The following is a 26,028-nucleotide window of genomic DNA, read 5'->3' on the forward strand; positions in this document are numbered from 1 at the left end:
GCTTAAGCCGCTGAAATCCGAGTCTGAGTCCGAGCTAATGTCGCTATACCTTGCTGTTCTATCCGCCATGTTTGTTTGTATTGGAATCACTGTGACGTCACAGGAAAATGGACGGGTGTATATAACGATGGTTAAAATCAGGCACTTTGAAGCTTTTTTTAGGGATATTGCGTGATGCGTAAAATTTTGAAAAAAACTTCGAAAAATAAAATAAGCCACTGGGAACTGATTTTTAATGGTTTTAACCCTTCTGAAATTGTGATAATGTTCCCCTTTAATTATAATTATTATACCAAATGACATATTGCGAGAATCGTGTTGAATCGAATAGTCACCCTCGGAATCGGATCGAATAGTTAGGTTCTCAAAGATTCACACCCCTAGCGTACATTAAACATTCTTACAGGGTTTGTGTCGACTTACCTCAATTTGGCAGCCGGGAGTCCTACTTCTTAGCATCTCCATGGTCAGGTCCGTATATTTTGCCATTTTGAGGATGAAATTTGCATCTGAAAAAGTGGAACAGGCGCTTTTATTGTCCATTCTTAAAGTCCAACTGAGGCCGCATCGCAATGTCATCTAAAAGCTTGAAAATGGAAGAAACCTGTAGGTGAATTAACAGCTATGGTATACAACTTGATTCTATAATAAACGGTACAATTAAAAAATGGAGGGACATGAAGTCAATAAAACGCCAGCAGACATAAAAATGCAACAACTGAATTCATTTTAATCAGTCACGTAAGTCATCCAGCAGCTATAAAACTATAAAAGGAAACTGCTGAATAGACTTCTGCCAAAATGTTGACACTAGGGATGTCCGATAATGGCTTTTTGCCGATATTCCGATATTGTCCAACTCTATAATTACCGTACCGATATCGATATCAACCGATATATACAGTCGTGGAATTAACACATTATTATGCCTAATTTGGACAACCAGGTATGGTGAAGATAAGGTACTTTAAAAAATTTTTTATAAAATAAAATAAGATGAATAAATTAAAAACATTTCCTTGAATAAAAAAGAAAGTAAAACAATATAAAAACAGTTACATTGAAACTAGTAATTAATATAAATTAGTAAAATTAACTGTTAGGTTAGTACTATTAGTTAACTAGCAGCACGCACAATCATGTGTGCTTACGGACTGTATCCCTTGCAGACTGTATTGATATATATTGATATATAATGTAGGAACGAGAATATCAATAACAGAAAGAAACAACCCTTTTGTGTGAATGAGTGTAAATGGGGGAGGGAGTTTTTTTGGGTTGGTGCACTAATTGTAAGTGTATCTTGTGTTTCTTATGTTGATTTAATAAAAAACAAAAAACAAATAAACGATACCGATAATTTCCGTTATTACATTTTAACGCATTTATCTCTAGTTGACACACATGTAAGACTGAGGATTCTCGTCTGTGCAGCGTGAGCACTGATCCTGCAGTCATGTGTGGAACTGTCAGTTTGTAAATGAATAAAACGCTGACTATTGCTGTCAAAACGGCGATGCGTGTTGATAAATCACACTGTGCATGCTAAATAATATTTGCATTTAGTCCTCCAATGGGCATTTTAATGATCAGCATATTTTCAGCATAATAATGAAGACCGACGCAAATTGGATTGCACTCCTCATTCTGCTCACTTAGCACTTTGCACACGTTTAGTAGATCAGCATTGCGTGTGCTATGTAGTTTGCACACGCTTTGCACGTACTTTTGTAAATCAGGCCCTTGGTCCATACTTGCCAACCTTGAGACCTCCGAATTCGGGAGATGGGGGTTGGGGGTGGGGGTTTGAGGTGGGCGGGGTTTGGTGGTAGCAGGGGTGTATACTGGAGCGTCCCGGAAGAGTTAGTGCTGCAAGGGATTCTGGGTATTTGTTCTGTTGTGTTTATGTTGTGTTACGGTGCGGATGTTCTCCCGAAATGTGTTTGTCATTCTTGTTTGTTGTGGGTTCACAGCGTGGCGCATATTCGTAACATTGTGAAGTTGTTTATACGACCACCCTCAGTGTGACCTGTATGGCTGTTGATCAAGTATGCATTGCATTCACTTATGTGTGTGTAAAAGCTGCATATATTATGTGACATGGCCGGCGCGCTGTTTGTATGGAGTAAAAGCGGACGTGACGACTGGTTGTAGAGGACGCTAAAGGCAGTGCCTTTAAGGCACGCCCCCAATATTGTTGTCTGGGTGGAAATCGGGAGAAATTCGGGAAAATGGTTGCCCTGGGGCACTGACATTCGGGAGTCTCCTGGGAAAATCGGGAGGGTTGGCAAGTATGCCTTGGTCTTTCTGGTGAAATATGTAAACAAGCAGATATGATAGTATGTTGAAGAGGTTCATTTAGCCTACTGATGTGTATTTATAAATGGTTGATTTATATAGGCTAGTAAGGTAAAGTTTTGTACCTGACGAGTATCGGCTACATTGCTTCTGCAGCCTTCATCAGAGGTGTCACGTGATGTTAGCGTGACGTCGTCTGTGACGTGTTATATGGTTATATGGGGACAAATCCATATAACACGTCACAGACGACGTCACGCTAACATCACTTGACACCCCTGATGAAGGCTGCAGAAGCAAGGTAGCCGAAACTTTTCAGGTACAAAACTTTACATTACTAGCCTATATATTATATATAAATCAACCATTTATTAAAGCGGATACGATGAAAGCCATGTGCCACCATTCTGTAGATATGGAGACCAGGTTCACAAGTGGGATTAATACTGAAATGTAACATTTTTGTTACATGTTGCTACATCCCTAGTCCATTAACAAGTCAAAAGTCAAGGGCGGTCACGACATGTTCTTGCCGCCGATGTTGGTACATTTTTTAGGGCATTACGGCAAATGACGAGGGCGGTCGCGGCTTTTGCCGCAGTTGCCGTGGTTAAGTTCGTGGCCTGGAATTGTTTATTTTCAAAATCTAAATAATTGTTTTGAGTTATGTTGCTAAAAGACTTACACTGGCGAAAAAATAACCCTGCGTTTGTTTCGAGCATTCCAATACAAAACAGACTCGATCAAGGTGCGCTGTGATGAGGGAAGGCACCTGCTGTACGCCGAAGCTACCTGATTAGCTACCATCACACAGAAAATATGAAGCCAGCGAAGCTAAACGTCACAAGCATACCGGGTACTTGCCAACCTTGAGACCTCCAATTTCGGGAGGTGGGGGTGGGTGCGGGGGGCGTGGTTGGGGCGGGGGCGTGGTTAAGAGGGGAGGAGTATATTTACAGCTAGAATTCACCAAATCAAGTATTTCTATTTCATATATATATTTCATATATATATATATATATATATATATATATATATATATATATATATAAGAAATAATTGACTTTTAGTGAATTCTAGCTATATATATATATATATATATATATATATATATATATATATATATATATATATATATAAATAAAAGAAATACTTGAATTTCAGTGTTCATTTATTTACACATAGACACACGAGTTAAGGGTTGAATTGTCTATCCTTGTTCTATTCTGTGTCACTATTTTTCTAACCATGCTGAACACCCTCTCTGATGATGCATTGCTGTGTGGCACGCACAAAAGTGCTTTCATCAAATGCACTAGATGGCAGTATTGTCCTGTTTAAGAGTGTCACAACATTGCTGTTTACGGCAGACGGACTGCTTTACTGTAGACGTTCTTTATATTGTGGGAAAGCGGACTCAGGTCCGCATGGAGCTGGAGGGGGCGTGGCCTCCAGCTCCGCCTGAATTTCGGGAGATTTTCGGGAGAAAATTTGTCCCGGGAGGTTTTCGGGAGAGGTGCTGAATTTCTGGAGTCTCCCGGAAAATCCGGGAGGGTTGGCAAGTATGGTCACAAGTCACCTTCCAAGGTTTCTCATTGTGCCCATTGGGTTGAGTTTTTTTCTTGCCTTGATGTGGAATTAGAGCGGAGGATGTCGTTGTGGTTTGTACAGCCCTTTGAAGCAGTTTGTGATTAAAGGCTATATAAATAAACTTTGATTGATTGATAAATAAATGTATTAGAAAACATAGAAAAGATGTGTGCTGCTGGCTTGAGTATGTTTAACTTGTAATAGCTAAAATGGTTTTAAAGAGCTATACACTGACAACAATTCTGATATTTGTATGCTTTCGTTCACTCCACACTTGTTCTTTGACGGCGTCTTACAATCTCTGAAGATGACGCGCAAGGACGAGTAACTCAGCAACAAGGTTGTCTGTGACATGACGTGAGACTTGAGCTCAGGTGCTGCTATCTTCGTCAACCATCGAAGGGCCGCATCGTGAGCCCTTGACTCTGCGGGCTGAGAGCACACAAACAAACGCACACCGTCAGAAGCAGCTTACAACACAAGGACCCTCAGAAATGGAAAAGCGAGCAAACGTCTCAGAAAAGGTGTGAGAAGCCCGCCAACATTTACTACACTTTTTAATTACAGCTGTGCTAAAAACGCCACGTGAAATAATACCAGTAAATAGCAACGGATGGTTTTACACAAAGCAATATTTTGCTTTCCAAGTGCTTGTATTTTTTTTTAACCTTTCTTTAGTGTTGACTATGGAGCTTGCACTCACAGCTTATTGTATGAGCAGAGTTAAAGGTGCCATATGTAATAATTTCATGTCAAGTCATCATTAAATGGCCCTGATATGACAAAAGGCATTAATCATGTTCTTTTTGAATACCTCTATAACTGATGACAGTAGTTCAGCCGGGATATGTTCATTTAAAAATTTGATTTACAGCCCCGAAATCTTGTCATTGTTTTCATGTCGATGCCCCTCCCTCCGCCGTTTGACCAATTAGAAAGTCTGTGAGTGTGTCACATCCAGGTTGCCAGTTACGCACCGCCACCTTTGTCTGGCTACTGCCACTGGTAAAGTTACTAAACATGTCAGACCTTAGTAAATCTAAAAGGCGTCGTTACGATTCTCAACTTATTCATGACAAAGCCAGGAACAAAACGTGGATTTGTATCGGTGATGCCTTTGAAAGATGGAGACGATTGAAGGCGGAGAATTTTTTTTCATCTGACGCCAAACTTGCTAATTTACGTTTTTCTATTACTTGTAATAAATGGAAAAGGACATTTCGTATGTAAACTATATTGTCCAATACAGTCTATGACCTTGTCTACCAAAGCTAGTATGCTCGTGCAACGAATGCTTAGGAGCGAAGCACCATCACACTAGAGTCATGCTTATTAGCATGCTAGCCCGGTCAATGACACATCGACACAGTGACGTGCAGTCGCTAGAGGCAGGAAAGAAAAAAAACGTAAAAAGAAAAAAAATTAATTAAATTGTTATATGTATGCAGTGATTATACTATAAAGTTATTTTCCATTTAACTTCGCCAGTTTTAGATTATTTTTATTCAAAATCGCTGAATTTTCACATTAGCCGTTCAAATACTGAGAAGAGACGGTGCGGTGATCAGCAGCCAGTTGAGGCACGTCACTCAGTGCCTCAACATGGACGGACTCGGCTAACTGCTGGCCTGCTGTGCAGTGAGACTGTATTGCTATATGAACTATATTATACATTTCCATAGTTTAGTTAGCTGAGGTATATAATGTACAGTGTATTTTGTCAACAACTGTATGTGTGTAACGTATTTCTTGTGCTGAGCGATCATAAAACGGCTGCAAAAGACGCACTGGCTGAAGCTCCAGTAATCCCGCCTCCTGCACCCCCGCCGTAGAATTGTTATATCAACTAAAGCCCACACTTAAACTTTCCACGTGCAAGATTGAATCTATTTAAAAAAGTTATTTCATAAGAAGCCAAAAAGTGCAAAAACAATAATGTTGGTGTTGGAGGAGTTGTGAATGACTGCAGGGCCACAACATTAGGTACACCTGCAGACTGCAGGTGTATCTAATTCACAACTCCTCCAACACGAACATTATTGTTTTTGCACTTTTTGGCTTCTTATTAAATAACTTTTGTAACCTATTTTTATGGGCTTTCCTATTTGTGATGTTAGGTTCCTGTTATGCTCTGTTATACAGTATATGCCTTGAGCTCTTATTTTGAAGGCGCCAAGAGCGGAAGTGATGACATGTTGTAGTGGAGCGGAAGTTTTTGGAAGAAGGTAAATAAAGTGGTCCTCGTGTAAACTGGAGCCTCCGTGTTTGTTATTTTGTAGTTTCATACAGTATAGGCGACATTTATAAACCCTCGGTTACACTTTTTTAAATAGATTCAATCTTGCACGTGGAAAGTTTAAATGAGGGCTTTAGTTGTGGACTTCATTTATAAGTAAAGGTAAGACCATAATAACGTTTTTTTTTAATTAAATGTGCTTTTTTGTGTGCTACAGTTTGTATGTGTAAAGTTAAAGTTAAGTTAAAGTAGCAATGATTGTCACACACACACACTAGGTGTGGTGAAATCTGTCCTCTGCATTTGACCCATCCCCTTGATCACCCCCTGGGAGGTGAGGGGAGCAGTGGGCGGCAGCAGCGGCGCCACGCCCGGGAATCATTTTTGGTGATTTAACCCCCAATTCCAACCCTTGTGCTAAATGCCAAGCAGGGAAGAATGCTGGTATGAGCTTTTAAACATAACCCGTTAACTGCTGCCAATCAAATGGTGAATAAGATACTCTTTAGGGTTCATATGTTTGTAAATCTGACTGTGATGAAGTCAGTGCCTCACCAGCCATCAACCTCACCGCACTTCACTGCATCGACATATAAAGTTAAAAGTTAAAGTTAAAGTACCAATGATTGTCACACACACACACACACACTAGGTGTGGCGAAATTATTCTCTGCATTTGACCCATCACCCTTGATCACCCCCTGGGAGGTGAGGGAGCAGTGGGCAGCAGCGGTGGTTTTTGGTGATTTAACCCCCAATTCCAACCCTTGATGCTGAGTGCCAAGCAGGGAGGTAATGGGTCCCATTTTTATAGTCTTTGGTATGACTCGGCCGGGGTTTGAACCCACAACCTACCGATCTCAGGGCGGACACTCTAACCACTAGGCCACTGAGTCGGTGGGAGGCCAATGGGGGAAATATATGCCCGTTAGCCTGTATGTCGATGTGTCATCCAACTGTCAGGGCAAAATATATTTTCGACAAATAAAATCTATGTGGATATGGGTAGTGTCAGTGCCTATTTCGTTCTCAATATGCAGATACGCTGAGGAAATGCGTTCCAACATTAGCACGGCTAATCGCGGTTTCTGGTACTGTATGTGCATCCAGCACATATGGGGTGGCATTTGCTTGGCACAATATAATGCATTACGTGTAATGATTTTCTACTTTGTGTATTGACATGGTTTTGATTGATTGAAACTTTTATTAGTAGATTGTACAGTACAGTACATATACAATTGACCACTAAATGGTAACACCCAAACTTGTTTAAGTCGGGGTCCACATAAATCAATTCATGGTAGTAGGCTATATGTTTTATGCGTAACGTGGGTTGTCTCATAGAGGTTGGATGCAACATGGAGTTATGCTGAATGAAATGTGGCGGTAATTTAAGTGTTGGCCTTGGCTTGCCATCAAAGTAGGCCTATGCGATATATCATATATACGTTATTATATATAATTATTTCGATGGTGGTCCGTGCGGTCAAACTAGACATTTTAGCAGGGTAATGCCAACAATCTGTACAGAGTCCCGGCAAAAATATTGCTGCGTAACTTTACAACTACATTTGGCTAATGGACATCAATAAAATGTGGTCTAATTCCTTCGTAAGCCATCTTGCAAGAAGCATAAACAAGAGAAACCTACAGCGTTTGACTTGTCGATTGCCATTTTAAGTTCCTTGGAGTAAGATTCGTAACTGGCAACCTCAGTCATGGAGTGGGAGAGGACTACAGAATTTGGGCCGGCATTGCAGTATAATTTCTGGCCACATTATTACACATGGCACCTTTAAAAATCAGGAACTGGCGCTGTATATGAACTTATATAATTACCGTATTTTTCGGACTATAAGTCGCAGTTTTTTTCATAGTTTGGCCAGGGGTGCGACTTACACTCAGGAGCGACTTATGTGTGAAATTATTAACACATTACCGTAAAATATCAAATAATATTATTTAGCTCATTCACGTAAGAGACTAGACGTATAAGATTTCATGGGATTTAGCGATTAGGAGTGACAGATTGTTCGGTAAACGTATAGCATGTTCTATATGTTATAGTTATTTGAATGACTCTTACCATAATATGTTACGTTAACATACCAGGCACGTTCTCAGTTGGTTATTTATGCCTCATATAACGTACACTTATTCAGCCTGTTGTTCACTATTCTTTATTTATTTTAAATTTCCTTTCAAATGTCTATTCTTGGTGTTGGGTTTTATCAAATAAATTTCCCCAAAAAATGCGACTTATACTCCTGTGCGACTTATATATGTTTTTTCTTTCTTTATTGTGCATTTTTGGCAGGTGCGACTTATACTCTGGTGCGACTTATACTCCGAAAAATTCGGTAGATTTGTTTTCTAATCGTACCCCTAGGTGGAGCACACGCTTCTTTACATGGTGCTGGTACCCCAGTTAAACAATGGCGAAAATTATTTAAAAGTTTTACAACTAATCAATTATAAATATGATTTTTTTTTTTTTTTTTTAAGATTTGAGTTTGACTTCCAAGGGTCCTCCCCCACATTTTGGATTATACACAATTTGGTGGATGAAGAAGACTTACATTTCTAAACATGGCACTAATCATGATGAGATCGTGAGTCTGCTCGTCATTACACTGGAAAAAGATGGAAAAATTGATTAAAAAGACATTAAATACAAACAAACAATCAAAATCCCTATGTTAGGGCTGGGCGATAAAACAAAATCAATATATACCACGATAGACAGGTGATTGAAATCAATAGAAAATGCGTTGGGATAAAACGTTTGAGATTTTTTCATCGTCTATATCTGAAGAAAGTGGAAGTTGCAAAGCAAGGTTGGTTGCCTAGACAAAGGCACTTGCTCTCTGGTAACGCAGGAAGTGATCACTTATCAGTGGGAGTGACACGCTAACAGCCAATCAGGTTAACAGTATCAACTATTATGTTTGGTTGCGCCATCTTATTGTGTGGCGATTGATTCTTTACATGGAGTGAAAAGAGGATTTTAAAAAATTGGGTTTTTTTTCTCATCCGCCCGCTGAGATCCGCCCGGAGTTTCTTAAGGCTCTGGATGTTGTGGGGCTGTCTTGGTTGACAAGACTCTGCAACATCGCGTGGACATCGGGGGCGGTACCTCTGGATTGGCAGACCGGGGTGGTGGTTCCTCTCTTTAAGAAGGGGAACCGGAGGGTGTGTTCCAACTATCGTGGGATCACACTCCTCAGCCTTCCCGGTAAGGTCTATTCAGGTGTACTGGAGAGGAGGCTACGCCGGATAGTCGAACCTCGGATTCAGGAGGAACAGTGTGGTTTTCGTCCTGGTCGTGGAACTGTGGACCAGCTCTATACTCTCGGCAGGGTCCTTGAGGGTGCATGGGAGTTTGCCCAACCAGTCTACATGTGCTTTGTGGACTTGGAGAAGGCATTCGACCGTGTACCCCGGGAAGTCCTGTGGGGAGTGCTCAGAGAGTATGGGGTAACGGACTGTCTTATTGTGGCAGTTCGCTCCCTGTATAATCAGTGTCAGAGCTTGGTCCGCATTGCCGGCAGTAAGTCGGACACGTTTCCAGTGAGGGTTGGACTCCGCCAAGGCTGCCCTTTGTCACAGATTCTGTTCATAACCTTTATGGACAGAATTTCTAGGCGCAGTCAGGGCGTTGAGGGTATCTGGTTTGGTGGCTGCAGGATTAGGTCTCTGCTATTTGCAGATGATGTGGTCCTGATGGCTTCCTCCGGCCAAGATCTTCAGCTCTCACTGGATCGGTTCGCAGCTGAGTGTGAAGCGACTGGGATGGGAATCAGCACCTCCAAGTCCGAGTCCATGGTTCTCTCCCGGAAAAGGGTGGAGTGCCATCTCCGGGTTGGGGAGGAGATCTTGCCCCAAGTGGAGGAGTTCAAGTACCTCGGAGTCTTGTTCACGAGTGGGGGAAGAGTGGATTGTGAGATCGACAGGCGGGTCGGTGCAGCGTCTTCAGTAATGCGGACGCTGTATCGATCCGTTGTGGTGAAGAAGGAGCTGAGCCGGAAGGCAAAGCTCTCGATTTACCGGTCGATCTACGTTCCCATCCTCACCTATGGTCATGAGCTTTGGGTCATGACCGAAAGGACAAGATCACGGGTACAAGCGGCCGAAATGAGTTTCCTCCGCCAAGTGGCGGGGATCTCCCTTAGAGATAGGGTGAGAAGCTCTGTCATTCGGGAGGAGCTCAAAGTAAAGCCGCTGCTCCTCCACATCGAGAGGAGCCAGATGAGGTGGTTCGGGCATCTGGTCAGGATGCCACCCGAACGCCTCCCTGGGAAGGTGTTTCGGGCACGTCCGACCGGTAGGAGGCCACGGGGAAGACCCAGGACACGCTGGGAAGACTATCTCTCCCGGCTGGCCTGGGAACGCCTCGGGATCCCCCGGGAGGAGCTGGACGAAGTGGCTGGGGAGAGGGAAGTCTGGGCTTCCCTGCTTAAGCTGCTGCCCCCGCGACCCGACCTCGGATAAGCGGAAGAAGATGGATGGATGGATGGATGGTTTTTTTATTTTTAAAACGGACTGTAGTCAGACCAATGTGGTCTGTAAATGATTATCACCAGACCTATGTAAGCGTCAATATATACCTTGATGTTGCAGAAAAAAGACCTTTTTTTTTTAACCGATTTCCGAACTCTAAATGGGTGAATTTTGGCGAATTAAACGCCTTTCTATTATTTGCTCTCGGAGCGATGACGTCACATCGTGGCGTCACATCGGGAAGCAATCCGCCATTTTCTCAAACACATTACAAACACCGAGTCAAATCAGCTCTGTTATTTTCCGTTTTTTCGACTGTTTTCCGTACCTTGGAGACATCATGCCTCGTCGGTGTGTTGTCGGAGGTTTTAACAACACGAACAGGGACGGATTCAAGTTGCACCAGTGGCCCAAAGATGCAAAAGTGGCAAGAAATTGGACGTTTGTTCGCTCGTCCCCACTAAGACCAGTAATACCAAACCACCTTAACTGCGCTCACCCTTTATTTAGTAGGGCTCGGCGATATGGCTGAAAACTATATTACAGTAAACATTTTTTATATTGATCGCTATCGATAATTGATACTTTCGACTTATTTAAGCCTCCCAATACATAAAGTAAAACATTTTCCAACTTACCAACAGCGCTATTTATCAGTGGAGAGAGTGTCTGGTAGCCAGGTAGGATAAGCAGGGTAATAAGATATATTTAATTACTAATATTTTATTACTAAGGTAATAAAATAAAGTAGAATTGAAGGTAGTTGCAGATTTGAGACACTAGATGGCAGTAGTGTATAAGCAATTGAACACTACACAGAGCACTTTGTGAAGCAACTAATTAAACCGACACATTGGAAGTGACAGGATGTTGCCGCACTGTCTGCATTAAAACCAACTTTCTGGTATTGAGTTGATGTATCAAGATATCACAGTTCCTCGTCTTACTCCATGCAGAGAATCCACAGCAAGACAGAAAGACGGCGCAACCACACAAGTGTTATGAGAGTAGCGTATGTGTGTGTGCTCCTTTAAGAATGTTAGAGTGTTGGGTCGGTGACGAGAGGAAGCAGTAGTGGCGAATGTGTCTGGTTGTGTCCTGCAGAAATAAAAATAAAGCGACCAAATTGTCACAAATCGGCGGCCTCGTCCTTCCGACCCGAAAGCGGAGCTTAGCAGGTGTTACCCCTCAACGAAAACATTAGCATGGAGGGAATGATCTCCTCGACTAAGGTATGGGGCTGGGAGCCGAACAGCAGCAGGAAAAGTGTAGTGCTACGTGATTATCTGTTAGTGTGTCCCTCCCATTGCTCAGTGGCACTTCCTGTTTCCTGGGTTCCCAAAGTGTGAGTGACTTCATGAAACAAATCTTGCTTCATAATTTTTTAGTTTCTTTCGCCCAAAAAATATAAATACATATCGAATATTCTATCTAACGCATTTTATATTGATATCGTATTATCGGCCCAGCCCTACCCTTTAGAGCACCGCTGTAAAGTCCTGGCATTAAACCTGCAAAAAAAAAAAAAGAAAAAAAAAAAGGTTTTCAGGTTTCTCTATGCTTTCATTTTCACAGTTTGAACTATTTAGTTACACTTTATTAAGCATTTCTTACATATTCCTTATTTTTGCGCCTTTATTTTAAGGGCTTATTGTTAGGTGTTCAATGTGATTTTACAATTTTGTTTACCGGTACTCAAGTGTTTTCCATGGTTGTGTTCTTTCCTTTCTGCCTTTAAAGGGGAACATTATCACAATTTCAGAAGGGTTAAAACCATTAAAAATCAGTTCCCAGTGGCTTATTTTATTTTTCGAAGTTTTTTTAAAATTTTTACCCATCACGCAATATCACTAAAAAAAAAGCTTCAAAGTGCCTGATTTTAACCATCGTTATAAACACCCGTCCATTTTCCTGTGACGTCACATAGTGATGCCAACACAAACAAACATGGCGCATAGAACAGCAAGCTATAGCGACATTAGCTCGGATTCAGACTCGGATTTCAGCGGCTTAAGCGATTCAACAGATTACGCATGTATTGAAACGGATGGTTGTAGTGTGGAGGCAGGTAGCGAAAACGAAATTGAAGAAGAAACTGAAGCTATTGAGCCATATCGGTTTGAACCGTATGCAAGCGAAACCGATGAAAACGACACGACAGCCAGCGACACGGGAGAAAGCGAGGACGAACTCGGCGATCGCCTTCTAACCAACGATTGGTATGTGTATGTTTGGCATTAAAGGAAACTAACAACTATGAACTAGGTTTACAGCATATGAAAAACATTTGGCAACAACATGCACTTTGAGAGTGCAGACAGCCCAATTTTCATCAATTAATATATTCTGTAGACATACCCTCATCCACGCTCTTTTCCTGAAAGCTGATCTGTCCAGTTTTGGAGTTGATGTCAGCAGACCAGGGAAGCTAGGGTCGATAGGGGGTTTAGCTCGCTCGTCTGCGGGAACAAACAGCTGCCATTGCTTGCCGTGCTACCGAGAGCCTTTGTCCCTGAATTGCTCACACACTCCGGCAGATTCAATGGGGGTCTGGCGGCAGATTTCTTTGACTTTATCGTTGGAAATGCATCTGCTTTGAGTGTCGCAGGATATCCACACATTCTTGCCATCTCTGTCGTAGCATAGCTTTCGTCGGTAAAGTGTGCGGAACAAACGTCCAATTTCTTGCCACTTTCGCATCTTTGGGCCTCTGGTGCAACTTGAATCCGTCCCTGTTCGTGTTGTTACACCCTCCGACAACACACCGACGAGGCATGATGTCTCCAAGGTACGGAAAACAGTCGAAAAAACGGAAAATAACAGAGCTGATTTGACTCGGTGTTTGAGAAAATGGCGGATTGCTTCCCGATGTGACGTCATCGCTCCGAGAGCGAATATTAGAAAGGCGTTTCATTCGCCAAAATTCACCCATTTAGAGTTCGGAAATCGGTTAAAAAAATATATGGTCTTTTTTCTGCAACATCAAGGTATATATTGACGCTTACATAGGTCTGGTGATAATGTTCCCCTTTAACATCAAATGAGCAGCTGACCAGAGGAGAGAAAGGAGCAGACAGATGAGAAGAGGGTGAGGCCTTGTGTGTGTGTGTGTGTACTCTTGGAAGAGTCTTTACCTTTGTACTGATATCAGAGATAGCGGACATCTTTTTTCCAGAAAAGTCCAGTCTAATCACAATTAAAAACTCGCTGTGGTACGAAGCCGGCTTAGTCAAGCACAAAACGGCTGCCAGCGAGACACAAAATGAATAAATGAAGCGTTCCAACACACAAACGTGGCCTGCCCACAAAAGGCACACTTGGCTCAATCTAACAGTTCGTAAGTTGAAAAGTGCACAAAAAAGGGTTTCGTAAATCAAGGTTCCACTGTGCTTGATATGCCTGTGAGAATTGATTTGAATCGAGAATGGAATAGTCACCCCAGGAATGGAGATGGAATTGAATCGTGTATCCAACATACAGCACAGTGCTCACGGTGAATGAATCTAAATCTAAATATCTGGAGTTGGAAATGAAATCCTCATACTTTGTCACAAATGTAAAATAAGAGCTACAATGGAACATAAAAAAAAAAAATAGTGAACTCACAGTTCCTGACTCCAAAGCTAGGAGAATGGCTTCCAGTATTTCGATCTTCCGGAGGGTCCCAATACTCAGGTCGGTGGGGTCACTTTACAGAACACAGAACATTCCATACAAGCGATACAATGCATGGATGCAAAACAGTCTTCCGCTTACCAGCCATGGCGTTTAGCCCACTGGACGATGTTGCTGGTGCCGTCGTTCAGCAGCAGAAGTTGTAGCCAAAAGACGCTGAGCCTCATCAGATGTGCCGCATCCTTCTTCAGGTACGCCGGGAGGGAGTTCCATGTCGCAGAAATCCACGCTAAAAACGTGAGCATAATATGTGCAAGGTACGGTTTAGTTGGCGCGGTAGAAGCCATGTGTACGTTCTTTGCTACATGTGACATTTTCATGACACTTACCTGGAGTACAGGGGTTTGAGTAACTGGCAGACTGGTAATCCCCCATAAAGTGCATCTGAATACAGATTAAATTTAAATTTAAAAAAAACATAGGTGATACATTATATCACAAAAGTGAGCACATATCTGCAACCATTTTCTCTCATCTTCAAAGGACAAAAGTAAACTTGGCTATACTTTAGAGCAGTGGTTCTCAAATGGGGGTACGCGTACCCCTGGGGGTACTTGAAGGTATGTCAAGGGGTATGTCTGTCAAATCAAATGTCTGTCAAAAAGAACCGTGAAAAGAAATGCAACAATGCAATATTCAGTGTTGACAGCTAGATTTTTTCTGGACATGTTCCATAAATATTGATGTTAAAGATTTCTTTTTTTGTGAAGAAATGTTTAGAATTAAGTTCATGAATCCAGATGGATCTCCATTATAATCCCCAAAGAGGGCACTTTAAGTTGATGATTACTTCTATGTGTAGAAATATTTATTTATAATTGAATCACTTGTTTATTTTTCAACAAGTTTTTAGTTATTTTTATATATATTTTTCCAAATAGTTCAAGAAAGACCACAACAAATGAGCAATATTTTGCACTGTTATACAATTTAATAAATCAGAAACTGATGACATAGTGCTGTATTTTACTTCTTTATCTCTTTTTTTTCAACCAAAAATGCTTTGCTCTGATTCGGGGGTACTTGAATTAAAAAAAATGTTCACAGTGGGTACATCACTGAAAAAAGGTTGAGAACCACTGCTTTAGAGTAGTCTGTGTACATCATTATATACAGGGTTTCCCCCAGCTTGCCAATATACTTGTGGCGGTGGGAGCGTGGTCAATATGACATAATTTTAATAACAGTCGGTGATGCATATATTTTCTGTTAAAAAAAGGCTAAAAAAAAAATGTACACATTGAAAAATAAATGTTTTTTTAGCAAATGGTATTAACAGATTTTTCTCATATTATATTGTTTGCTCTATTATTATTGTACAATGTAACATGCCATATACGAGTAACGACTGCTGGTCTTTCAAATGAGAGAAACTAATATTCAGCTATTGTCTAAACATGAGTAGTCTGCAATAACATAAAATAAAGATGATAGATTTTACAAAAAAAGTCATTTAAAAGATTGTGAAATGCTCCATTGCAACAGGAACAACGGTTTTATATTTCAAGAACGCTGATTCGCTCATTTTGCTGTCAATCAAAAAGGGATTCATCCTCAACTGAACCTGTTGGCACAAGACCGGCAATAAAATCTAAAAAGTGTCATACTTTGTGACTTCAAACAATATAATAGGACGTCGACGTCATATTATGTTGTTTGAAAAACGTAGCACAAACAAATGGCAATTTAAATATTTGCATTGATAAGGCAAGCCAACGTCACATATGTATCAACTTTAACTTAGAGAGCATAAGTTCATTCCAGTCACAAGTCATGTTTTTTTGTCAAGATATAGACAAATGCTGGGTTTTATTTTACTGTAGGTAGAGAAAATGAATAACATTATAGGGTTGGGTTAAAGAAAAGGCAAACTAAATAAATACATACAGTGAGGTGTGGGGACCCCTAGGGGTAGTTGTAGGGTGTCCCCAGCTAAATGACAGATAGGTAACAGTAATGGACACTTATTGGGTCCATTTGTACACTCTCAGTTACATTAACACTGATATTATACATGTGGGCCCATAAATATAAAAGCAAAAGTAGCTTGCTACAATTCTCCAAGGATAGTTTCCCCTATAGCTTAGCTACATTTAATCAAGAGTAACTTGTAGCTTTGCTTACTACATTTTCCAACTAGCTTGCCCATCATTGTAGTAAACCACTCCTCCATAAGTCAGCCTGATTTGTATGAACTACCGTGAACTGTGGAATGTGGTGGAAACACAATCCACACCCTTCTACAGGAACCTATAGTTCCAAGAACTAGAGGTTCCAGAAACCCAAGCTTTTGGTTGAAAAGGGCCTATTGTCTGTTTGACTGGTTTCACATGATCAAACCTTTTCTACCATTCCACACTACAAAATAATAGTATGCATGTACAATTCTTGCTGATATCATATTGGCTCAATAATGGTATCGACCAATACTAATACTAATATTGGTATCGTATTGGAAGTGAAAAGGTGGTATCAGGACCGTAAAATATACGCAACTCTACGTTCTATAGAATTGTCTCTCGACAAGCTAGTCTGTCATTGGTGTGTTTGCTGAAATGTGAGCTGTGTACTCACTTTGGAGATACTGTACATGCTGTATTTTGACATAATGCTCAATGATAACTTACAATGTGAATTTCAGAGTCATCGTCACAGTCCGTGTACTCACTTTGGAGATACAGTACATGCTGTATTTTGACATAATGCTCGATGATAACTTACAATCTGAATGTCAGAGTCATCGTCACAGTCCGTGTACTCGGAATCAGAGTCAGCCATCTTCTCCAAATCTGAAAAAGCACAAGAAATAAATCACAGCCACGTCAAGGACGCAAAAGGCAACACCCCTTACATTGAAAGACAATCAATAAGTTTCCATGCACTAAATGAATGTAATTAAGATTAATTGTGTTTCTTCTATTAGCACAGCTACATGGAAGGTTCAAGTTTCCATGTTGTATCTCTACTGTGCCTGTACTTTTTAGCGACGGTTCCCATCTTGCTTCTTTCTTATCATACATCCAAAAGGTAAGTTTGCATAGCTTTACTCTTTCTAAACATACCTGTCCTTATAATCCTAAAATATAAAGTCAACCTGAGCATTAAAACACGTTTTTTTGTGCTAGCTAAAACTGTCTGTCCGCCATGAAAACCCACAAAAATGGTGTAACATTTAAAAAAAAACTCCACTATGGTTGGATAGTATCATACTAATGCACAAGTATTTGCTTTAAATGGCATTTTAGGTTGTTTTCAAACCATTAACAGTTTGTATTTAAAACGATATCTCTATATTGTAAATACGCTCTTACAGCCAATTAACTAAATAAAATAAATGAATTAATTTTTTTTTGTTCATTAAAGGGGAACATTATCACCAGACCTATGTAAGCATCAATATATACCTTGAAGTTGCAGAAAAAAAGACCATATATTTTTTTAAACGATTTCCGAACTCTAAATGGGTGAATTTGGGCGATTTAAACGCCTTTCTAATATTCGCTTTTGGAGCGATGACGTCACGGTGTGACGTCACATCGGAAAGCAATCCGCCATTTTCTCAAACACCGAGTCAAATCAGCTCTGTTATTTTCCGTTTTTTCGACTGTTTTCCGTACCTTGGAGAAACCATGCCTCGTCGGTGTGTTGTCGGGTGTAACAACACGAACAGGGACTGATTCAAGTTGCACCAGTGGCCCAAAGATGCGAAAGTGGCAAGAAATTGGACGTTTGTTCCGCACACTTTACCGACGAAAGCTATGCTACGACAGAGATGGCAAGAATGTGTGGATATCCTGCGACACTCAAAGCAGATGCATTTCCAACGATAAAGTCAAAGAAATCTGCCGCCAGACCCCCATTGAATCTGCCGGAGTGTGTGAGCAATTCAGGGACAAAGGACCTCGGTAGCACGGCAAGCAATGGCGGCAGTTTGTTCCCGCAGACGAGCGAGCTAAACCCCCTGGATGTCTTGGCTCACACCGTCCCTTATGCCGCCGAAGATGATCAAGAGAAGAATATCGACCGTAGCTTCCCTGGCCTGCTGACATCAACTCCAAAACTGGACAGATCAACTTTCAGGAAAAGAGCGCGGATGAGGGTATGTCTACAGAATATATTACGGTAATTGATGAAAATTGGGCTGTCTGCACTCTCAAAGTGCATGTTGTTGCCAAATGTATTTCATATGCTGTAAACCTAGTTCATAGTTGTTAGTTTCCTTTAATGCCAAACAAACACATACCAATCGTTGTTAGAAGGCGATCGCCGAATTCGTCCTCGCTTTCTCCCGTGTCGCTGGCTGTCGTGTCGTTTGTCGGTTTCGCTTGCATACGGTTCAAACCGATATGGCTCAATAGCTTCAATTTCTTCTTCAATTTCGTTTTCGCTACCTGCCTCCACGCTACAACCATCCGTTTCAATACATGCGTAATCTGTTGAATCGCTTAAGCCGCTGAAATCAGAGTCTGAATCCGGGCTAATGTCGCTATAGCTTGCTGTTCTTTCCGCCATGTTTGTTTGTATTGGCATCACTATGTGACGTCACAGGAAAATGGACGGGTGTATATAACAATGGTTAAAATCAGGCACTTTGAAGCTTTTTTAGGGATTTTGCGTGATGGGTAAAATTTTGAAAAAAACTTCGAAAAATATAATAAGCCACTGGGAACTGATTTTTAATGGTTTTAACCATTCTGAAATTGTGATAATGTTCCCTTTTAACTTCTCATCTACAGCCATGTTTGTTGCTGTTGCACGCGACGTTTACAAGTATGTGTGTTTCCCCCCGTCTTTATCAAAATATAACTGTATATGTCAACATTGTGTATGTGCTAAAAGCTTCATTTAGGTTTTGCTCACATTTGCATTCTTTTATTTACAATCGCCAAGTTGGTGCTTTTTAAGAAATGCAAATAAAGATAATACATAAATGGGAACGTATATCAAACAAACCTTTAACGAAGTGATCACTGCTAACTAGTGTTTTACTCGATCTCGAAAATACAGTTTAAGATGTTTAATATGTATTGAAGTTAGATTTTTTTTGCTTACACAAAGTTTATTTAGCATCACATTTTTTACCTTCCAATCAAAGTGCAATGATAAACAACTCTACAGTAATGAGAAAAAGTTTATATCATTTTAAATAGTTACCGTATTTTTCGGACTATTAGTCGCAGTTTTTTTTCATAGTTTGGCCGGGGGTGCGACTTATACTTAGGAGCGACTTATGTGTGAAATTATTAACACATTACCGTAAAATATCAAATAATATTATTTATCTCATTCACGTAAGAGACTAGACGTATAAGATTTCATGGGATTTAGCGATTAGGAGTGACAGATTGTTTGGTAAACGTATAGCATGTTCTATATGTTATAGTTATTTGAATGACTCTTACCATAATATGTTACGTTAACATACCAGGCACCTTCTCAGTTGGTTATTTATGCCTCATATAACGTACACTTATTCAGCCTGTTGTTCACTATTCTTTATTTATTTTAAATTGCCTTTCAAATGTCTATTCTTGGTGTTGGGCTTTATCAAATAAATTTCCCCAAAAATGTGGCTTGTACTCCAGTGTGACTTATATATGTTTGTTTCCTTCTTCATTATGCATTTTCGGCCAGTGCGACTTATACTCCGAAAAATACGGTACTTGCATTATTATTACATTATAAACACTGTATAGTTTGGATTGATTATTTCTTCAGTTTAAGAGCATGATGTAGACCAGGATTGTTAAACGTACGGCCCGCGGGCCGGATCAGGCCAACAAACAGGTTTTATTTGGGCCGCGCTATGAGTTTGCTAAGTGTAAAAATGGGCCAAGATTTTTGAATGAAAGAAACCTCTGTTCTAATTGTGTCCACTAGATGTCACAATAGCAATTATTTGTATCTTTGTAGATACTAGGGATGTCCCGATCCAGGTTTTTGCACTTCCGATCCGATAGCGATATTGTTTTTGCATTTTCGATCCGATACCGATACTGGCCTATCCGAGCATGTATTAAAGTTTAAAGTTATTTAGCCTACGGTACTTAGTTGTCAGAATCATGTTGAAAAGAGTTTTAGTACTCTTGATAACAACTAGCCATGATACAGATATATACTATCAGATATATACTATCATCATAATACAGTCATCACACAAGATAATCACATTGAATTATTTACATTATTTATAATCCAGGGTGTGGAGGGGGGCGCCGGATGTAAGTGTCAAAAAGACAGCCAAAAGAGTTTGATATGAGAATAAATCTAAAGTTAAAATATAGGGTAGAAATGCACCCATTTGCAGGAAATGTAGTCTTGATTTTCAAAATTTTCTTTCAAGGCTTGCATGTCTACATTAAAACATTCTTCTTCATACTGCATTAATATATGCTACTTTTAAACTTTCATGCAGAGAAGGAAATCACAACTAAAAAAAATCACTATTTTTTTCATACGGTGTTGATGTGGAAAGTTTTGCCTCTGCATTTTGATGGTGTGGACGTGTGGCACCGAATGGAGATAAGCGTCTCGACAGACGTCACAATATTTGAACAATGATGACGAAAACTGTTTTCTCTGTCGTGTCCGTGTGTCGAAAATTGTTATGCGCTTATTTTTTTTTATTTGATTTGGTGCGTGCCATAGATTTGCTATGCGCAGAGGACGCTTAAACAGTGCGCAATTGCACAGGCGAGCACCTTAGAGGGAGCGTTGCTCGCACGGCTGCGCTAGCATCACAGCTAACGTTAGCCATGCTGCTACCTCTCTGCTCGGGGAGGACGTATATGTATGTGACGTATGACGTGTGTAAGAAGGTGCGCTTGCTGTCTGTGAGAGGGAGACACAGGAAAGAGTGAGAAGAGCCTGTCATGTAATGCCAGCAGCTAAAAGCAACTGCGTGAGAATTCACAGACCTGTGGATGTGTTGAAGGTGCGTTGGAAAACACGGACCGGAGTTTGTTTTTTTTAAACTGGATCTGGATCGGCATTTTCCCATGACTTGCCGATACGCAATTTTTGGCAAATATCGGCAGCCGATCCAATCCAAATATCGGATCGGGACATCCCTAGATGCTACATATGTAAAATAAATAAACCACATGTTAGTGCACCGGTCGAGGAAAATGAGCAAACTACATAAATAACATCCTGTAATTTGGTTTTGATTTTTTTTTTTATCTTCATAGATTGAAAATTAACACTAATGAGTTGACTGATGAACATCGTCACATAATGTATTATACATATGTACCATTAACCGCAACAGGTAATTGTAAAAAAACAACAACAAAAAAACAACATTATGATTTGTACAATAAATTGACACCAATGAGTTGACTGATGAACATTATCACATAATTTATTCAGAAAGTATAAATAGCGACAAATAAAGATAGAATACTATTAACCGCAACATGTAAGAGTAAAAAACATTATGATCTGTACATTTTCAGAATGTTCTTGTTCTATTTTCAAACAAAGAAAACAATCTGAAGTTGTCTTTATTTTTAATTTATCGTGCCGTGATTTTACCAGTCCAGGCCCACTTGGGAGTAGATTTTTCTCAATGTGGCCCCCGATCTAAAATGAGTTTTGACACCCCCTGATGTAGACAAAAGCTATGAGTGTCTGAAAGTATTTTTAAAGAAAATTACAGCATATTGTTCTAATGCATGCCACCTCGACACAAGAATGTTGGTCTAAAAGTAACGTCTTCCTTCACTCGTTATTTTCTGCATTTTTATGTATAAAATATAATAATCGCAAATCAAATCGCAATCACATTCTTGGAGAGAAAAATCACATTTGTTTTCAGCCATATGGCCCAGCCCTGATCTGAAGTTCAAGGTTTAGGAAAAAAATCCAAATGTTCGGTGGGCTAGATTAGCTCAGTGGGCTTGTGGTTAGAGTGTCTGCCCTGAGATCGGTAGGTTGTGAGTTCAAACCCCGGCCGAGTCATACCAAAGACTATACAAATGGGACCCATTACCTCCCTGCTTCGCACTCAGCATCAAGGGTTGGAATTGGGGGTTAAATCACCAAAAATGATTCCCGGGCGCGGCCACCGCTGCTGCTCACTGCTCCCCTCACCTCCCAGGGGGTGATCAATCAAATGCAGAGAATAATTTTGCCACACCTAGTGTGTGTGTGACAATCATTGGTACTTTAACTTTGTGTGTCATGTTGTTCCAGACTATTTATTCAATATTTTTATACTTTAGAAAGTTATATGGTTGAAAACGATGATGCCAAAAAACATTTAAAAAAAAATATGGGAAGTCCCCAAAGGCTTATTTTGAAAATGTAATTTTGTTTATACATGATATGCAATCTGTTGTTGTGTTCCCTAAATTAAGTGTACATAAATGAAGGTGTGTGTTGCTGAGTCCGACTTGGACGTGATCTGGACTGTACATGGGTGCTTATTTTGAAAATGTAATTTTGTTTGTGGATTGTATGCAATCTGTTGTGTTCCCTGGTTTTCAGTGTACATTAGGTGAAGGTGTGTGTTGCTGAGCCCGACCTGGACATACTCTGAACTGGACCTGGTTTTAAGAACCCTTTTGAATAATCTGATTTAATTGACAACCTGGTCCTTTATTTTATTTTTTTTAAATAAAATAAAATAAATAAACAAAAAACTTTTTCTAGAATAAAAAAGAAAGTAAAACAATATAAAAACAATTGCATAAAAAAATAGTAATTAATGAAAATGTTAGTGGACCAGCAGCACACACAATCATGTGTGCTTCAAGGACTGTATCCCTTGCAGACTGTATTGTTCTATATTGTAGGAACCAGAAGTTTAATAACGGAAAGAGACAGCCCCTTTTGTGTGAATGAGTGTGGATGGGGGAGGGAGGTTTTTTTTGGGTTGGTGCACTGGTTGTAAGTGTATCTTGTGTTTTTTATGTTGATTTAATAAAAAATAAAGACTATAAAAATGGGACCCATTACCTCCCTGCTTGGCACTCAGTAGTGATGGGTTGATGAGGCGTCATGAAGCGTTGACACATTGCAAAACTGTATTGATACTGTGTCACTAAATACTGACATCTGCTGGACATGAAAAATCCCTACAGGCAACCTATGGACCGACTCAACTGACACTGATTTTATGACCTAGTACAGGGGTCGGCAACCCGCGGCTCCGGAGCCGCATGCGGCTCTTTGATCACTCTGATGCGGCTCAGCTGCATACTTGTCGACCCCCCCACCCGATTTTCCCGGGTGACTTCCGGGTTTCAGTATTCTCCGATTTTCACCCTTACATTAATAATAAGGGTGTGCCATGATGGTACAGCATTTGGTGCTTTCTACAATCTGTGTCAACAGCGTGCCAGCTCAGCATCTTGATATATGCATCTTCTGCTTGCACACGTAAGTGACAGCAAGGCATACTTGGTCAACAGCCACACAGGTTACACTGACGGTGGCCATATAAAACAACTTTAACACTCTTACTAATAATGCGCCACACTTTGAACCAAAACCAAACAAGAATGACAAAACACATTTCGGGAGAACATCTGCACCTTAACACAACATAAACACAACAGAACAAATACCCAGAATCCCATGCAGCACTAACTCTTCCAGGGCGCTACAATATACAACCCCCCCCCCCCCCCGTGCGTCGGTTGAGGTGGGCGGGGTTTGGTAGCGGTATAATGTAGCCCGGAAGAGTTAGGGCTGCATGGGATTCTGGGTATTTGTTCTGTTGTGTTTATGTTGTGTTACGGTGCAGATGTTCTCCCAAAATGTGTTTGTCATTCTTGTTTGGTGTGGGTTCACAGTGTGGAGCATTATTAGTAAGAGTGTTAAAGTTTAGTGTAACCTGTGTGGTTGTTGAACAAGTATGCCTTGCTGTCACATACATGCGCAAGCAGAAGCCCCATACAACGTGTGGCTGGTCCGGCACGCTGATTGTAGTGGGCGATAAATGCTGTAACATCACGGTACGTTCGAGAGAATAGTTGCCCTGAAATCATAGTTGCCATGAAATTCGCAGTCTGCCGGTAAAATCGGGAGGGTTGACAAGGATGATGCTGTCAAGCGCCATTCATATAAAACTCGCAAACATTTAATTTACATATTAAGGTGTGGGCCGCGTGTCTAACTCTGAGACCCTTGGTTTATACATAGCACAAAGCAAAAAAAAACTCTGTATGCAGTGTTATTTCATTTTAAATTTCAAAAGATTTTTGTGGCTCCCATTGTTTTGTTTAATTTGTGAAACTGGTCAAAATGGCTCTTTGACTGGTAAAGGTTGCCGACCCCTGACCTAGTATATACAATAATATAAACCAAGTCATTGTATTACATTTAGGATTATTTCATATCTTCATTTAAATAAAAATATATTTTTATCTTTTTTAGATACAGTCAATAAATAATGTGAACATGTATCATAACATGGAAATCTAAGAGAACGTGTCGTGAATGAGGATGCTTGTGGACTGGGAATTTTTTTATTATTTTTTTTTTTTACACATTTTTATTTAAAAAAAACTGTTTTTCCAACGTTTTACATTTTAGACAATTTCTCTTCTTAGTTATTATTTCTCCGGCTGTAGAAAAGACCCGCTCACAAGGCACAGAGGAGGCGTCAGTGCGACACAGTTCGCGTATCGGTCACGTGACCGATACAGCTCATGATCGGTCACGTGACTTTCTAAAAAGCGGTACGCGCACCGACACAGGGTTTTGCTCTATGAGCTCGACGCATGCGCCGATGCATCGGTGTTGCCGGACCCATCACTAGCACTCAGCATTAGTGATGGGTCCGGCAACACCGATGCATCGGCGCATGCGTCGAGCTCATAGAGCAAAACCCTGTGTCGGTGCGCGTACCGCTTTCAAAAAGTCACGTGACCGATCATGAGCTGTTTTGGTCACGTGACCGATACGCGAACTGTGTCGCACTGACGCCTGCGCGCCAAACTGTGTTTATAAAGAAGCACATCTGTCAACGACATGCTGCTGCCAACAGAATCGCCGCACTTCTGTCGTTGGTCATTTGTAATTTATCGTCGTCGGAGATCATGGAGCAGCCTCAGGCAAAAAGAAAGATTTCCGCCGTGTGGGAATATTTTGATCATATATCGGAAAAAAGGTATTTGTGTTAATTTCCTTGTCGTTTCATCCTGTTCTCTCAAAGTTTCCACTTGATCTATTAGAATTCAAAATCTCTTCAAAATGATTCTTAGTTTACTATTCATATTTTCTGCAGGTTAAATGTCTCATTTGTACGACAGAATTGTCGTACATTAACAAATCCACCTCCTCAATGCTGTCAGCCGGAGAAATAATAACTAAGAAGAGAAATCGTCTAAAATTTAATACGTTGGAAAAACTGTTTTAAAAAAAAATAAAAATGTGTAAAAAAAACACACAAAAAAAACATTCCCAGTTCACAACACGTTCTCTTAGATTTCCATGTTATGATACATGTTCACATTATTTATTGATTGTATCTAAAAAAGATAAAAATCTATTTTTATTTAAATGAAAATATGAAATAATTAGGGATGTCCGATAATGGCTTTTTGCCGATATTCCGATATTGCCCAACTCTTTAATTACCGATACCAATATCAACCGATACCGATATCAACCAATATATACAGTCGTGGAATTAACACATTATTATGCCTTATTTGGACAACAAGGTATGGTGAAGATGAGGTACTTTTAAAAAAAATTAATGAAATAAAATAAGT

General features: G+C 40.4%; 2 protein-coding genes across 2 annotated transcripts in view; both read right to left on the reverse strand.

The window, feature by feature from the left end:
• The window catches only part of ttc3 (tetratricopeptide repeat domain 3), a 101,778-nt gene that overhangs the window by 73,027 nt on the left and 2,723 nt on the right, over positions 1-26,028 (reverse strand). The window contains exons 2-8 of the mRNA XM_061963036.1: positions 17,024-17,091; positions 14,632-14,686; positions 14,384-14,531; positions 14,234-14,315; positions 8,707-8,760; positions 4,185-4,320; positions 424-509 (exon numbers count right to left, since the gene is read on the reverse strand). Of these exons, the coding sequence (XP_061819020.1) occupies positions 424-509; positions 4,185-4,320; positions 8,707-8,760; positions 14,234-14,315; positions 14,384-14,531; positions 14,632-14,686; positions 17,024-17,080 (618 nt within the window). The 5' untranslated portion in view covers positions 17,081-17,091. The remainder of the gene's footprint in view (positions 1-423; positions 510-4,184; positions 4,321-8,706; positions 8,761-14,233; positions 14,316-14,383; positions 14,532-14,631; positions 14,687-17,023; positions 17,092-26,028) is intronic.
• nsd1b (nuclear receptor binding SET domain protein 1b) overlaps positions 1-26,028 on the reverse strand; it is a 322,978-nt gene that overhangs the window by 23,987 nt on the left and 272,963 nt on the right. The gene's annotated exons all lie outside the window — the stretch shown is intronic.

Source organism: Nerophis lumbriciformis, linkage group LG09 (genome assembly GCF_033978685.3).
Source record: "Nerophis lumbriciformis linkage group LG09, RoL_Nlum_v2.1, whole genome shotgun sequence".
NCBI lineage: Eukaryota > Metazoa > Chordata > Actinopteri > Syngnathiformes > Syngnathidae > Nerophis > Nerophis lumbriciformis.